At 38.6% G+C, this 17,748-nt stretch overlaps 1 protein-coding gene across 2 annotated transcripts in view; it reads right to left on the reverse strand.

The window, feature by feature from the left end:
• The window catches only part of AKAP7 (A-kinase anchoring protein 7), a 68,113-nt gene that overhangs the window by 23,046 nt on the left and 27,319 nt on the right, over window positions 1–17,748 (reverse strand). For both annotated transcript variants that reach the window (XM_015858571.2, XM_015858570.2), the window contains exon 7: window positions 15,642–15,786. In XM_015858571.2, coding sequence (XP_015714057.1) covers window positions 15,642–15,786 — 145 coding nt within the window. The remainder of the gene's footprint in view (window positions 1–15,641; window positions 15,787–17,748) is intronic.

Raw genomic sequence — 17,748 nt, forward strand, 5'->3', positions numbered from 1 at the left:
CTACTTAGCAGAAATATTGCCCAGTCCGTCCCCACCTATTCAGAAAGGTACAAATCCCACCCGCGGAACGCCAGCCGTTCTCCTCTGTTCTAAACTCCCCGACGCGGCAGCACGCCCAGCGGCACTTACTGATCTTCTCCTCGCCTCTCGAGAAGGGGAAGCAGCAGAGCTGCCCCATGACAGCGGCCACGCAGCGCTCCCCACGCCTGTCTGCCTGCCACGAGCTCGGCCGGGCGCAGACCGGAGGAAGCTCCGCCGCCTCCCACCCGCTCAGCTCCCGCGGCCGCGGCGCGGGGTGGGCGGAGGGACGGACGGGGCAGACGGAGCCTCCGCCCATTGACCCTCCCACCATCACCTGGCTCCGCCCACGGCCCGAGCCCGGCCGGAGGTGAGAAATAGCCACGGTGCCGCGGGCCTTAGCGCTGCGGATGCCCCCGGTTTGTAAAAGTTAAGCTCATAGTGCAAGTTCTACATTGATAGAAATTCTCTTCAGCTGTGCAGTTCCCTCATCTGAGGAGATGCTGTCAGCCCAATCAAGAGCAGAAAGAATGAACGTGACCCATATTCTGCTATGCAAGTGAATTAAACATGAATACTACAGGGCATTCGTGAAGCTAGTCATCAAAGCACAGAGGCTATGTCTAAGAGCCAGCGGGTCCTTCTGCACTGTTAAGGATCAAAACCAGAACACAGGCAGTATTTTATGCAGGAAAATAAATCTTCTCCATTAGGAAAAGTTAAAAAGAGAAGCATTTGAGTAATACAGCAAACAAAAGCATACATTTTTCATTTTTATGCAGGCATAATCTCCTATACACCCTGTCTATGCAGTATTTGAATGGAGAACTCGGGGTGTTGTCATTATCTTTTGGGTAACGTACAAAGCATCACATGAAGCATGTGGTGTCAAAGCCTTTGCTGAAGTCTAAGTAAACCACATCAACATTCTTTTTTTCATCCATCAGGCAGCTCATTTGATCACAGAAGATCAGGTTGGTCAAGCAGAATCTGCCTTCTGTGAACTCATGCTGGCTAGGCCTGATCCCCTGGTTTTCCCATACATGCTGTGTGATCTCACTCAAGATCATCTAATGAAAGGAGATTCAAGGAGGGCTCTGTCCAGATCAGCCTGTGATGCTGCAATACGCAGGTGAGAGCAGGGTCCATGAAGTCAACTTCACAGCTGGGTATGGTCCATTTAGGTATCGAAGCACATATTCACCGCCAAAAGTGTGACTGATCATATATCAGTGCTTTGGCAGCTTTAGTTCATTCTGTTTTGACGCTTCTTGAAATTTTGGTGAGATACATAAAGCTGTTACAGGCACAGAAATGTGACTGGATGTCTAATTATAGCAACTCTAGCCACATGAGGCCTGAGCAGCCACAGCATTATAAAAAGCAAATAGGCCCCACAGTACACTGCTGTCTGTTTTGTTGAGAGGCAGAGAAGCTGGAGGGGCCTTTGGGCTGTAGCTGATGGGTGGTTTCTCCAGGGAAGGCCTGGGAAGGAAGCACCCTTAACAAGGATGCCTGCCCAGACTAGCCAAGCTGAGCTGGTACAGAACCAGCAAGAATAACTGTTGGTCTTTACCAATCAAAAATTATAAGTTTTAATCTCAGAAAGTGTCTCTTTCAGAGCAGACTGAGAAAAACTTAAAGGTATTCATTCCAGGCAAAGATGATTTCAGCCTTCTTAATGCTTCTGTCCACACTGATCCAGAAGGAACGTAGCAAAGCTTTCTTTTTGGATTATGCTGGTCATGCAAATTATGGAAAAAGTGGTAAAGGAAGAAAAGCTGATGAGCATTTGAACTTAAGACTACTTCTGCACTCAGAACCTAAGCTGTTCCCAAGCCTGGATATCTCTCTCTATGTGTATATATGTATCAGATGGTCTGTCACTGTCAGGAGTTGTTTTCTGAGAATCTATCAATTCAGGACTACAATCTCTTGTCAAGAAGAGAAAAGCAGAAACAAATGAGGAAGCTTTTAGGACTACATGCCTTCTGTTGGACTTCCTGAAATGCAAACATTTTCCTACTGTGCTTAACACTGCAGACTACACTTTCACTTAGTTGACACGTGGTTTATAATGCAGTATATAATTCTATCAACATTTCCATTGTGCCCTTCTGAAAACAATTCCATTTGATTATTTTTTTAGCAGAGAAAAAGCTTAAATGACTAAATTCATTTTAAAGTGTTTGATTTTCTTATTCTTATGGTTTAAGTATATCCCTAGAAACATCTGCTACAGAGAAAAAAAGACACTGTGTGTTGGCATTTGCATTCTAAAATAGAACTGCCTATTTTAGCTTTGCTTTTTTAAACTACATTAAAATACATACTTCCAGGGAAGTCTCACCACTAATATGTGTTTTACAACACTGCCTTCTAGAGAGAGAATCTTGCTCTTATTCACTGTAAATCACTGCTTCTCCGACTTCCACTTGCTGAACATACGGTACCTTTTCAGCAAAGGCTGGAAACTCAGCCACTGATATGCCTGACTTCTATTTTAAGTAAGTGTAACCTGAAGGCAAGGCTCAAGACCAAATCTGCCAACTGCCCAGATTGCTTACCCTCAGGAATGCATTCAGAGCAACATTTGGAATGAGTCACACAGTTCTTCTGGGTGAAAACCTCAAATCTGGGAGTAAAGACAGCGCCCTTCCTTACAGTGTGCATGTCTATCTGTGGTGCATGCCCTAATGCATCACACCAGCTCTTGTGATTTTGCCTAAGCAGAGGGTTGGTGTATGAGGTGGGCTTCCTAAAGAATGCCAGCATATGTGAACAATGTGTAGATAAGCCCTGTGAGTATGACAATGTGAAAAACTGGGGCAAGGCACACCTCATATTTCAGGCTCTTTCCAAAGCTCACTTTACAAGCCTGAGCCTCTGAGTCCTTTCAAGCATTCCTTTAATCCAGAACTCCTATTGGCTCAGTTTGAGCGAAGGATACATCAGTTACAGACAGGGGAAAAAAAAACAAAACAAAACGAAAAAAAAAAACCCAGAATCTTTTAGCTTAATAAAAATTACCAAATGCAATGTGAAACAACACTGGAATTTAATTCAGGGCAAAAATGCTTGCATCTGTGAACTTTTTCCTTCTAAGATTTCAAAGGTGATTTGAACAGCTGAGGCTTGAAAAGAGCTATGTTTTTAGCAGTAAGGAGTTAGAGACAGCTATCACTGTTCACTGATGGTTAAATAGGAGTTAACCTGACTATGAAGATACTAAAAGAATTTAAAGAGAAAATAAAGATGTTCCCTTTTTTTAAATATATCAGATAAAGTAAAAAGATTTTTTTCTACTGTGTATAGAAATTAAGCAAGAGTTTAAAAAAAGACAGTGGTGAGATTCTAAATGGCTATATTCAGATATCTAAGCAAGTATGCCTTCACCTCCAACAAATTAACTTATGCTGTATTTCTTTTAAAGGAGTTCTGATTTATTTATTTGTTTATTTGTTTGTTTTGGTCCAAGTTGTGTCTGGAGAATTTGCTTAATTTTCCTGATTATAGCCTTTAAAAATACTTATTTTAATGAACAGGAAACTTGGCTACCAAGTCGTTAGATGTTCTCCTATGTCTTATCTTGATTGCATCCAAACATGCCAACTTTCTACATTCAAAATAAAATGCAATATCAATATGGCACAGTGTGATGTTCTTTGTTCTTTGTGCTGACAAGCCCTTATTGCTTCAGCTATGAGGGGGTGTCATCATCACAAACTCTCATCTCGAAGAGGGATTTCACACAACCCAGATATCTGCTGTGAAGGCAACATGGCACACTGCAAACAATCCAGCAGATTCCTGGAGTATGCTGAGGATAACTTCCTGGTCCCAGGTAATGGGCAGACCAACCAGAGGTGAAGCATTACAAAACCTGTTCAGAGGAGACCATTAAAGAAGTTAAGACTGGAGGCAGTTTGGATTATAGTGACCATGCACTGGTCAGGTTTGTGATTTTGAGGAATATGGGCCTGGCAAAGAGCAGTCAAGACCTTGAGCTTCTGGAGAGCATCTTCAGGCTGTTTAAGGAATTACTGGGTAAGGTCCCCTGGGAACCTGTCCCTAGGGAACAGAGGTGGTAGCTCTTTAAAAGACACATTTGTGAGAGCACAGGCGCTCTCCATCCCCCAGCAGAAGAAATCAAGCATAGGAGGCAGGAAACCAGCATAGCTGAATTTGACCTGCTGGTCAAACTGAAGGAAAAGAAGGAAATGTACAGTCAGTGGAAGTAGAGAACATGCAGCCTGGTAAGAATACAGGGATGCTGTCTAGACATGCTGAATTGGGATCAGGAAAACCAAGATGCAAATGGAACTGAATTAGAATAAGGATGTGAAAAAATAACAGGTTCTACAGGTACACTGGTCAGAAGAGAAAGTCCAAGGAGAATGCACCCCCTCTGATAAATGAGAAGGGAGAACTGGCTTCAATAGACTGAGGAAATCAACAAGCTCTTTGCTTCAGACTTCACTGGCAGTCAGGCTTCCAACAACTCTCATGTCTCTGAACCTCTAGCCAGGGGCAGGGGGAGCAAATCCCTCCCGCTTTAACAGCAGAGCAAGTCACATGAGACTCAATGCATACATGTCTCTGAAATAAGACAATACTGCTTCGCTGAAATCTAACAAGTGCACAAGCTGTGCACTCTAGTAAACTGCACACCTTAACCAATCTGTTTGTTCAGAGTATAAAGCAATAAATATTTGGAAACGAAAGGATTAACCTTTGACACCCCTTCCTTTGAAACATGTAGGACATTCTATCTCATAATTTTCCATTCAGATTCTGAATGTGCTTAGCTGAGTTCCAGCTTCCTCCACACCCATGAGGGAGAATGCAGCTTCATCTTCCCAGCAGCCAGACCTCCACTGCCAGGGCTTTGACCACTGCCTGCAGGCAAAATATCCTTGTATCACACACCGAGTACTGCAGTTTCCACACTGCCTGCGTGTTAATCTATTGGATTCATTATCACAAATAAATGTGCCAGACAGTCTCTGGTAAAAGATCAGAGAGGCAGTAACAACTCATGATTTCCAAAGCAGGAAACTCACTCTAAATAGAAGGTAAAGGAGAGCTTGGAAAGAAGCTTTCTTGGGTGGCTTTGAATAGGTCTCCTTTCAGTTAGTCACAGTCAGATTCCTGTTACTACCAAATTACAGAATTGCAGAATGGCTGAGGTTGGAAGGGACCTTTGGAGGTCATTTGGTCATATAGTTTCAAACACAAACACCTATGTAATTTGTAGAAAAAATGATATTTTGAGAAAAATATCTTAATTCTTAAGGAAGATTTCAAGAACTGGGAGCTGTGACTGAGGCACCTATATAGACACCATAAGCAACTGAGCAGACATTCCTACTTATTTCTTCACCCAAAGATCACAGTGGTATTTATAAAGACAAGAAAAAAAGGAAAGGGATTCTGTACACATTGTCAAAACAAAATCATACAATATCTGTTAAGCAAAATAACAAACCCTTCCTCCCTTCCTCAGTCTACTGAAAATATTCCTTTATAAAATGTAGTCAAGCATTACAAAAAGTGAAATGGTTTCCTCTGCTTTGGATACTATTTATTTGCATAAAATCTTTGTGTACTGTAGAAACTAAAATTGCATTCACTCCTAGAAAGAAAAATCTTGTAGAGATCACTGGCTACCTTTGGTATAAATACTGTTATGCGCTAATTGATGGGATCTGTGTATTTATTTTACTTATAATGCTAAACATGAGCTTTTCATTAATATGCTACAGAAGCTTCTAAGCAAGAATGCAAAATAAAGCGTAGCTTGAAAAGTAAGCTCACATACAAAAGATAATCAAATATGCTCGTTTAAATGGACATTCACAAACATGTCAGTCAAGGAAACTCTGAACTGTTTCCAAGTACAAGAACATTTTAATGAATCATGTACTAACAGTACATGTGAGAAAGAACATCTGGGCTTTACTCAGTCCAAAGCCTGTATGTAGTGGGCAATCTGTAATCCATGTGACTGGTAGGAAGCAACTTTGGTGTGTCAAAGACCATACCAGTTCAACAGTCAAAGAATGTTCAAAAATGCATGCTTATTCAAATGCATTTCCTTTATGCTTTTTGTAACTCTCTCCATGTGAACACACCAATTCTGAGGTTCAGTTGCTTAAAAGATTTCCAGAGAGAAAAGAGCAGCTTAAAGGCAACTTTTAGTTAAGTAAACAGCTGTGTTATGGTATACAGACATGCATGCATGTGCACATAAACAAACATGGAAATATACACACAGATATCAACCCTATATGTTGATAATTTGTCTTTAATGAATGAATTCCACTATAAGAGCAGACCAAACAGAGCATTCTGATATGTCTGCATCCAAAAGTAGAATATAAATTCTGCTATATTACATTCTAATAATTACATTCATAAATTCTACTATTATACATTCTACTATAGTCAAGCACTCGTGTAGCAGTACTCATGTTCATTTTGAACAGCCTAGAAATGGAGGCATCTCATTTTAGGACCAAATGTCTGCAAAAGATATTCCTTTCTTTGAATCGTAAGTTTTGTTTATACACAGACATATAACACTTCTTCTGTAAGACAGAGTAAGAGGACTTGTCAACATAACACACCTATCAAATGCAGAGCAGTAGATAACATTCATTCAGTCCATGGGTTGTATTTCATTGCACAAAGGAATGAAAATCTGTTTGGAGAACAGCCCTTAAGATAAGAGTCTGCAGAGGGAATTGTTAATACAAGTGCAGAAACAGCACAAAGTTTTAAATATAGTTGCAGTGGTGGACCATTACATTTGAATTTCATAAAATTGTTTGAGTTGTTAGGGACCTTTAAAGGCCGTCCAGTCCAACTCCCCCACAATGAACCTACAGCTTGATCAGGCTGCTCAGAGCCTGTCCAGCCTGACTCTGAGCATCTCCACAATTAGTCTGGCTCTATGCAAACGTACATTCAAGAACATATGTGTGTGACAGAAGCAACACCTTCCATTAAATTAATTGAATTCTTCCATTAAAGTAATTAACAAAGACTAGAGTTCAAACAAAAATCACCTGTCATGATAGTTACATCTATAAAAAGTGAACTTATTAAATATCAGCAGCTAATTCCATGCATTTAAGAGTTGCAACTCATCTAAAAAAGAGGGATTTTGACATACAGTGCTTTGTGTTTCCAATATGATAGATAAAAATGAAGAAGGAAAAGTACAGCGCTTTCCTGCATTTGAAAGATAAGACAGATTAACACTGGCTGGGTGTTTTAAAGTACTAAGTGCCATTTCTGGTCAATTCCATATGTGAACACTCTTATTTTGGAATAAAAGTGCTTTGTTCCTGTTCAGTTTGACCCATTTTTCATGTGTATTTAATCAGGAACAGTTTTATGTGTAAAGAAGCCTTTTGTTTGTTCTCTTGATTAAAGCAACAAAGCTCAGTACCTAGGCATTCTGACCTAAACATCTTTAAACAAATCAACAAGCTAAGAAAACACTAACTGGGTATTAAAACGCATTTCCACTGTTTCCCTGAATAGATGATTTTAAAATGACAAAGTCTTTTAAACAGTCTTTGGTCAGCAAGTACTTTCTGCAATGATTGGTGGGCTGTGGACAGTTAGTCAGAACAATTGAGAAATACTGACAGTGTAACTACAGAATACTGTTTTTCTTCTCAATGTACGCCCTTGGAATTACTAAAAAGCACTCCATGCAGGTACTGCAGAACAGCTTAATTGAATTACAGTAAGTCAAATATAGCTTCCTGTTGATGTTACAACTATAGAATAAATATGCAGCAACAAGATGTGGCTTCCTTGGAAATTTTCCTTTGGAAAATTGTAATAATAAAAAATTATTATTTTCTAATGGTATATTCAATTGAAAGAACACTAAATATTTTATTCACTCCTCACAACTTAGGCAGTTTATTTATTTCAGGCCTTTAAAATATCTTGACCTTAATATCTTACATATTTGCAACCTATTTAAAACACATTAAATTTAAGAATAAATCAGCTGTTTGGAAACCAATGTCTGCCTGAGGAAAAATGTTGGTAAAGCAAAAATACTTAACACACACACACACAAAAGATTGGCTGGTCGTTTTAAATTGTACTTTACAGCATGTTAGGCTACGTGATGAAAAATCAGTTGTCTGCTATTTACTCTACAAAATTTTCACTATGAGCCACATTCTCATTGATCTGAAATTCAGTTTTGTACTTTCCCTCAGATTTACTTCATCAATTTTCTTCCCTTGTCTGCACATAATTTTGAAAGCTATTTGTGGGAGATCTTATTTTCGCTGTCTCATCTGCTGGTAAAAGCAGTGGCACAGAACATCTCTACTTCAAACATCTTTTTGTTGGAAAATACAAAGACAAATACCAGCGTTTAGACTTCAGACAGCCCTAGAATTTTAATACGATATCTTTCAAAGAAAATTGCAACAACTGCCCCATACAAAGTAAATAATATGTAATCACAGAGTCACAAATAACAATCATGGAAGATGATGAGGTTTTACTTTGAGTATTAGGAAATGCATGATTGAACACCAAGCATCACGCTCCTGAATTTAAGACTCTCTGTCACCTTCTAATGAAAAGTTTCTTATACATTTGCCTACGTTAGAGCTCAAAGTTGGGGACATTAGAAGTTGCCCTTGAAGCAATTAAATATCATTCTGAAATGAAAATCTTTTCAAATCATATTTACAATGATTAATTTCATTTCAATCAACTTCTCACCCTTCCTATCTACACATAGTATTTATCACTATAGCTTTTAATCTATAGCTGGTATTACAAAGTTAACATAAAAGTGCTCTATCATTATGAAAAATGCTGTGCTATTGGTTAATGGTTCAATAGCATAAGGAGGAACTTTATACAATGTATAGCATATGTCACTAGAACTAAAGAGAGCACCCATCAAGTTTTAATGTAAGAGCTGAGAAAATGAATGACTGGGACCATTTTGTTCTCAGCAGTGAACAGAAAATATCAGATGTGTACAAAACTACTGGATCACCACTTTCTATCCACTGTCCATAAAGAAACTTGCTTTTAGGTTACAAAATAAAATGTGAGTGTTTCTCTGCCACACTTAAAGGAATCCCTATTATATGTCAGTATTTGATGACATGACACTGCTAACATATAGTGATTTTAAGAAAGAATTTACAAATTAACCCATGATGTCTGTTGCTTGATATGTAGGCAAAGAGCTGTTTAGCATATTGTATGCATAAAACTGTAGCAGCCGTGGAAAAACTCATCACAAACAGTGAATGAATTACTAATTACAAATGTTAAAAAATAGCCCCTGTGAAGCTGCCCAAGACACTTTTATCCATTATCAGTACGAGTGCTGTTACTAATTAAAATTTAGGAAGTGTGCCAGAGATATGCAAGAAACACAAGAATGGTTAATCACATCCTAATGCAGCAGAGAAATTAGAAGCTGGCCTATAAATAGATCATCAAGGAAAGAAAAATTAAGAAGTGGAACGATATGAATAGGAATATTCAGAAATTACAGAACAAGAAGAAGGACAGATAACAGGCAAATTCAAAGGATGATTCAGAATTTTAGAAGTGATTCAATGCCATGCCATGATGGAGAGTAAAAGAAATCAACAAAAGACATGCATCGTTTTAAAGGATGTAGAATCTGGACAATCAAACCAACGTTTACTTGTTTACCACTGCTGTTTCCAAAGTGAGAAAATGTTTAATTGCTGTATGAATAAAATCCATCACAGTTGGGTCAAATCAGCAGCCTGGCTAGCACTGTAAAATGTAATGTGGAAGCATAAGGTGCACCACTGCATCCTAAACCGAGGCTCCTATAAAAGTTACTTAAACAATTCTGATGGCCTAAGAACAGTCATCAGCAAGAATATGTTGTTTGTAACATGTTCTGCTTATAAGATTATTGATCTCCCTCAAACACAAACCTTACAAATATAATGCATCCTTTAGTTGAGTATCTATGCATTTTTGTCTCTATATAATTAACCAGCAAACTAATTATCAAATACAACTGTTTAGATGGTGTTATCTTAGATTCACTTACTGCCCATATTAGACACCTCTTAGCTCTAGCCTGTCTGACATATGTTTTAGGATGGGATGAATGACTGTGCAGGTGTCTTCCACTTCAGAGAGACTGCAGAAAGCAGACTGGACTCCTGCCTTCTACATAGCTCCAGAGAAATAGAGACTGACACACCAATGCTCTGCTGTTTAAATACCCATCTGTTTGAAGAATTATTTGAAAACAGCATTTTTGTACCATATCCTTACGTTTTTATCCATAACAACTAAATGGTTGTCACCTGCTATTTCAATTTCCAGGTTGGTACTGCTAGATTGCAAGGGTTAAGTGGAGCTCTAATAGTACTTTAACCCCTGGCCTGGCACACAGTCCCAACATATAAGTTCTGGTTGGGCAGAAATTGAGAGCGTTCTCCTGAGTGGTTTCCACTAAAGAACAGACAACTGTTGAGGATTTTCTGTCTCAAAGATATCACATAGGAAGTCTCACATTTAACTTTACTACCAGTCACTCAGGAGAACCTTACCACAGTTTACAGGATAAATACAGCCTAGCATGTGAAAGTTTCCTTTGATGTATATATAATTTAATTTTATATTTTATTACTGTAAATACATTTTCTTCAAAACAAAAGTCTACAAAAATCTTAATATACAGATCTTGAAAAATATTTAAGCAGGATACTTAATATCAAAGTCATGCTTAACATAAGAAAATGTAATAATGAACCCTTTGATGACCAGATGGCAACTGAACATCTCTACTGTGACATAAAGAACTGACCCATCATTCCGCTAAGGGAGTACATATCAAGAAGCTCACCTCAGTGCAGCATTCACTGTTCTTTCAGATTTGAGGTGATATACAACAGGTGTCATAGTGAGTTGTCTGCAGGAGCACTTTGTGCTGGCCGGCTGTTCTATTTGCTTTAAAGAATAAACTGATCTCTGCTTTGAGAATGAAGCTTCAACCCCATTGTCACCGTCACATCAAATTCTAACTTCTGAATACATACCCTGTGGGGCTAACATGCAGATGCAGAGAAAACTGGTGCACGTGTCCATAATCTATGCTAAAGATATTGGATGTTTCTCCGTAACATACCATCAAAGCTTGTTCACCTGCTGTGCATACTGTTAAATCTCAGCAGGTGTTCCAGCTCTGTCTTTATCAAGCTTTAATGCTTCCTTTATTTTTAAGTGTTTTTTTTTTTAATGTGCAGCTACCAGCCTGGTATGCGTTGTGGCATTTCTTAGCAATAGCAATGACAGTATGCAGTCCTTTATTGAGCATCGATTTGTATTTCTCTTCCAACATTACATCTGACCCTTTTTTAGATCTTTTCATCTTATTAGATGCAGAAACTTGAAATTTGGCCAAGCTCTACGAAGCAAAAAGTAAATACTGCTTTGGCATTTTCTGTGCACTTTGAGGAAAAACAGAAGTGCTTGAGTGCATGTTTGCAGAAAGAACAGGGGCTGGGTATAGCTCCCGTCTGTAATTTGTTAGTTTTTCTATTTCTGATGCATTGATAGAACTGCATTGATTCCCTCCCACGTCTATCTGAATGCCATAGCTACCTACATTAACAAAAGCCCCTATTCAAATAATATTCTAAAACATATAAAAATACTTAAAATACTGATTTTTTCAAAATTCACTGAAATAGTTCCTCCTTCTCTGAAATTAAACATTGTCTTGAACTCTGTTCAAATGTAGCCATTTTTCCTCTACTGTTGCCTTTAGATAACTAAGTATTAATGTACACAAAACTAGAAAAGCAAGATGCATATATGTTGGAAAGATGCATCGACCCTCTGAGGGCCTGAGGAAAGTGGGGATCAGAAAGCTCCATTTTCTTAATGTCATGTCACTGAAGAACATCTACCCTCACTGCAAAAAAGACATTGAGGCCCTGGGACACGTTCAAAGGAGGGCAACAAAGCTGGTGAGGGGTCTGGAGAACAGGCCATATGAGGAGCGGCTGAAGGAGCTGGGAATGCTCAGCCTGGAGAAGAGGAGGCTCAAGGGAGACCTTATTGCTCTGTATAACTTCCTGAAGGGAGGTTGTAGTGAGCTGGGGATCAGCTTCTTCTCTCGTGTCATTAGTGATAGGACCAGAGGGAATGGTTTCAAGCTGCGGCTGGACATTAGGAAATATTACTTCTCAGTAAGGGTGGTCAGGCACTGGAATGGACTGCCCAGGGAGGTGGTGGAGTCACTGACCATGGGGGTGTTCAAGGAACGATTGGATGTTGTGTTGAGGGACATGGTTTAGTGGTGGAAGCTATTAGTAATAGGTGAAAGGTTGGACTGGATGATCTTTTAGGTCTTTTCCAAGCTTGGCGATTCTATGATTCTATACCCAAATATTACAGCTAGAAAAAGCCAAATGCAGTACTCATATAAAAGCAATTGAGAGAATTCTGTTCAGATTGTGAAAATTACACTTCCCATAAATTCCTTCAGCATTATCACGTTGCAACTCAGTTAAAGCCAAAGAAGCATCTGATTCTTGCTTTGAATACCAGTTGATTCACTGCTGTTAAGAAACATTTAATGAGACACATACTCAAAAGCTGAAAGACTGTCTCATTTTAGCATTCTGAAAAGCTGCAAACACAAAAAGTTCAACAAGTACAGAGATTTAAATAAATATACCAAATAATATTGTCAATATCTACCAAATATACTTCTAAAGAGCTTTTATCTGTAATGAGCTATTTACCACATTCCTTAATCAGATACAAATTCCAAAACATTCTGAAGGATATTTGTGAGTAGCTGAACCTTACTTTAATCCTGTCAGCAGTTTACGGGCTGTTGAAAATGTTGTACCATGGTAAATAATCTTTTACCTTCCCTTTTTCTAAGTATTTGAATATATATAAGTACCTAATTGGATGTGCAAACATATGCCTATGTATTAGAGAGATATATACACATAGACATAGCTATAAATCATCCATAACACAAGTAAAAAATATTACATATAGTAAGAGAGAAAGATGTATAAATGAATCTAATTTTGGTTTTGACTCATCTGGACTTTGCAGTATTGTTGTCGCTAACTCAAAGAGCCATCCTATATATTTTTTTTTAATCTGCACCACATTTTCTGTTTGTTTTGTAACAGGAAATCCAAACAAAGATGGCCCAAGTGCAAACAAAAACATTAACACGAAATAACATTTAGGATTTGCAAAGTGTTTGGTGTGCTGAAAGCGCTGTGTTTAATAATAATTACTCAAGACAGACCTGAGGACCAGTAAGAACTTCCACCATCAGTGTTGGAGGATAGGGAAACAAGGTACCACAAGGCACAAAGCCGGTTACCAACCACACCCTACATGGGGTACAGGAAACAACACTACCTTTTAGTAGCAGTGTTTATGCAAATCTACTCCAAACAACAGATACTGAATAGATGGTAGTAGCTGCTCATAAACGCCCTTTGTCTTCTCCACTACAGGGTTAGTTTTGACATAGCATGAAGTATTAACAACTTCAGAAATTGAAGAGTAGGTGGAAAACAGCAGATGAGGCATACAAACGCAGTGTAGTTTTTATGGTGATGAAATAATAGTCTTTGTTAGGGAAAAAAATGGAGTATAATGAATTAATCCCATGTATTTCTGTCCATTTCAAGCCTTATGTTGTTGTAGCTTTCCACTGAAATCATCTCAGACAGAAAAGATGCCTGTATCAGCAGTTTTCTTTTTTGCTCACTGTGCCTTTTTACAGAATTTGAGGATGAATGGACACACTACCTTTGCAAAGTTCCCATCTTATTACAATTTCTTAGTCTTTAAGGATGCATCTTCAGAATATGCAGAATTTTTCTTCTTTTTAAGATTTCTTGGTCCTTAAATATGAAGTTATGGCTTTCCTTTCGAACTGCTTACAATGAAGATGTTTGAGCTAGAAGGGATGACAGCAGTCTTGAAAGATTTTCCTAATGTACATTTTATTCTCTCTTTCTGAGGATTCCATCATTCCTTGGTCATGAATATTTTCATTAATAATGCTAGGATGTTTTTAAGTTGGAAAGGTTATATCCACTGACTTGCTTGTTTGATATCCCCCTGGTCAATTTTTGTTAAGAATATTTCTGCTTATTACCAGAACTCTGGAAAATGCTGCAATGTATATGAAAATTAGTTTATCGTAGTCTTTAAGTAAGCATTTTGTTGTTGAGGACACCTGTAAAAGATGTTTTATATTTCTTTCTTCTTGTTAGAGGAACTGCACAAGAACAGATGTACTCTTTTTCCTTGAGTATGTCAAAATGAAGACTTTGATTGAATAACATTTTTTTAAGACTGCCCATGTTCTTGTTGGAAAGGAACCACCGCTCATTAACAACATGCAAAACAGAGTTCTGCTCTATTTCTGATTTTCTCATTCTAAAGAAAATACAAAGTTAAGTTTTCACATGAGCTTTTGGCATGAATGTCAGTATTCCATGTCTTCCAGCACCACTACATTAAAACTGACATGACCCAGAATATAAAATCAACGGTATACAAAGAAGAAGCATAAGTTGACCTTCTAAGACCATGATCTCTGTTATAAACCTCTTCTAAGATTCACATCTGACCCAGCACAAATAAAGATCCTGCCTAATTAGGAAAGGGGGGAAAATTACAGTTAATATTAAAAAATTTAATTTTGCTCTATGACTACTTGCCTGTCATCCCATTAAAGACCTCCAAAGTGTGGGAATGGTGTCTTTCAAGATAATAATTTACACAGTACATACCTAGGTTGAAAGAGTTGACTGTGTTTAAGTAAATATCCAAAAGATTTTCTAGGTCTTCACTTAGACTATTTAAAGTCATGTTCCTGATATGACTAACAGCAGTCTCAACCAAGCTCTACCATCAGCTAGTGGGAACTAACAAAGGTTTATGACAGAGCTTTTATCCCATAGACTCTCGGTGCATAGACCTTCCGTGCATACTACTTGAAGTGCCAGCTATATATGATTTGTGGCAAAAGTAACAAGTCATGCATAGAATAACTACTGAGATGTGAAAGTTCAAATACACAAATGTAATTTCTGGCATTGAAATGATCTACACAAGGTATCTGTACAACTTCAGAAGTACTGATGGTACTCTGAGAAGCTATTAAGTTTGTTATACCATTTACATTCTCTCAAGATATGAGTAAGTGAGGTCACATCTCTCCCATACCAGAGACATTTCACTTATCTTTCATCATCTGTAATTACTGTGCCTAATCAAATTTGGTTACATGCACTGCCTTTGTAGTCAAGAGAGAGAAGAGCAGCCCTCACTCATTTTAAAATAAGGAATGGAACAGGGGATGGATGGTTAACCACAAGCTTTAGTTGTCATCAGGAAGCACTACACAGTGTACCTGGAGAGCCTGGAGAGCGAAGACTTGAAGGACAGACTTCTGTCAGACTCCATAGATATTATTGCAAAAATTTCCAAACATACAGTGCAGAAAGAATGGCTTTTATCATAGATAAATTATAGACATCATTGATAAAAGAGGAAAATGAAGATGTACTTACCAAGAAAAACAGAGGACTCACAGTAGTAGTAGCCGTTGGGTTGCTTCTTTTTCAACATAGAGCAAAGATCAAAGCGATGCAGGATTTCAGCTCCAAAATAATGGCTTTTATAATCTTCGTAAAGGCTCGAGTCAATTTTTTTCACCTTTAAATATTAATATAAAGTTCAATTGCAGATTCTGCTAGAAGACTGAATTTTCACATTTATGCCTATAGTTTTCATTTTAACCAGAGATATTGTTAGAATGGAAATTTGCTTCCAAAGGAAAGAAGAGTACTAAACCAATGCTGTGCCAAATATTCTGTTTCAGCTAAGCAGTTATCTACTACAGAACTTAAACAAAGGATTAAAAATGTCATTACACCTCCTTTCTACTCATCCCTCTTCAGTCATGTAGCATACACAACACGGCAAGTGCTTTAATTTCAAATGGTTTGCAAGAGTCTTCATGGAACATGTAACTGTAAATTATTCTCCATATCAGCACCAGGCAGGTTATCACAGAGAAAAATCTCAAATGTTTGTCAAGGGCAGTTTGTTGTTTTCAATGTCATCAAACAGGAAAAAATGTACTGGTTGATATTTTTTTCTAACAGACTTGGCGCTGTAGGGACATAGGCTCTGTGATGGATGCACTTGCTGCTGTCCTTTGTTTCTCCCCTTCACCTGCACATTCCTCCATCAGTCTGCAGTCCTGCCAACTCTCTTAATATCCTGGACTCTCAAGGTTTACACAACCAACAGTTGCAATGTCCTGTTTTGCCTGTACTTTCCTAGCAGCCCACCAATTAGTGTCATTGTCAAGGTTTGCATCTTGGTTTCACTTGTGTTACATTTGCCTGACAGCTTTGTGTCTCTACATGTTTTGTTTATGGCCTCCCTCTTCCCCTTATCACCCCATTTGACAAGGCCTTCTATTAGGCAATCTGATGGAAATAAGTATTCCCATACTCCACACACTCAGAGCAATCACTGTGACTGACTAGGTTTAGCTCTTGTTGCTGTCTCCTTAGTCACATTAGTCAGGCTTGTGTCTCTATATGCCACTGTTTTTGGCTTTCTCCTTTTCTCATTATCCCCTTCCACACTGAAAAGGTCCTCCACCAGATGCCCTAAAACAGACAGATGCTCTCTGCTTCCACATCGCTTTATACTATATCCATTCATCCGAGCAGTACACATACTCATTTCTTGCAATCCCTTCACAGTTACTCACATGCAATATGTGCTCATTGGAGGCATTTTTACTCAGTTTTTATTTCAATGAAAATTCACTTCAGGAGAACCTTGTTTCTCTAAGTACCTGAACATGTGGTTCTATCATTTGAAGTCTTGTTCAACAAGGTCAGAAATGTCTTTCCAGTTCCTTAATCTCTGAAATGATGACATCTAGTGGTACATGTTTTCTATTTAGGGTGCACAATCTCCTTGCAAGTCTAAGTGTATTCCAAACTCATTTGTTATTTAAAATATGATATTCTATGGCTAAATTAGTTCTTAGATACTAACGTTATTTTGAATCTAAATCATCAATTGGTGCTCTCTGACTGACAGTTCTTTGAAATACGCTTAGTCTTCCATCAGTAATTTAAAGAAAGACCTTTTCAGCCAGGAGGATTCTTGTCAAAATGTGAAGCCTCAAGTACTCGGTGAAGAAAATGAGGGAGAGATCAATGGAAGAAATCACGATCATCATGCTCCAATAAGAAACAGCTTTCACAAGGGGCTGGGATGGTGCTTGTCAAAAACAGATCGGTCATGAGTGAATCAAATGCTAAATGGCCAGGAACTGAGTTTTGCTGTTGAGACATTACTGGAAGATATTTGGAAAACTGAATGATATTTGTAGTGAGTTGGAGCAGCTGATGACAAAACAATGTAACAATGCAGGTCATGATTCATTTACACAAACGTGTGTATGGATCAGTGGAGAAGAGGAACTGTTCCCACATGGTAAAGCTACAGACACTTGATTACGATGATATGCCGTACTTCGGTGCTCAGTGGGGAGGCAGAAAACACCCGGCCCCTGGGCAGCACCACAGGGAGCAGAGGCCTGTGGCGAGGCGCGGCCGTGCGAAGGGCCCGCACAGCACCGGGACAGGG

This window comes from Coturnix japonica, chromosome 3 (assembly GCF_001577835.2).
Source record: "Coturnix japonica isolate 7356 chromosome 3, Coturnix japonica 2.1, whole genome shotgun sequence".
Lineage (NCBI taxonomy): Eukaryota > Metazoa > Chordata > Aves > Galliformes > Phasianidae > Coturnix > Coturnix japonica.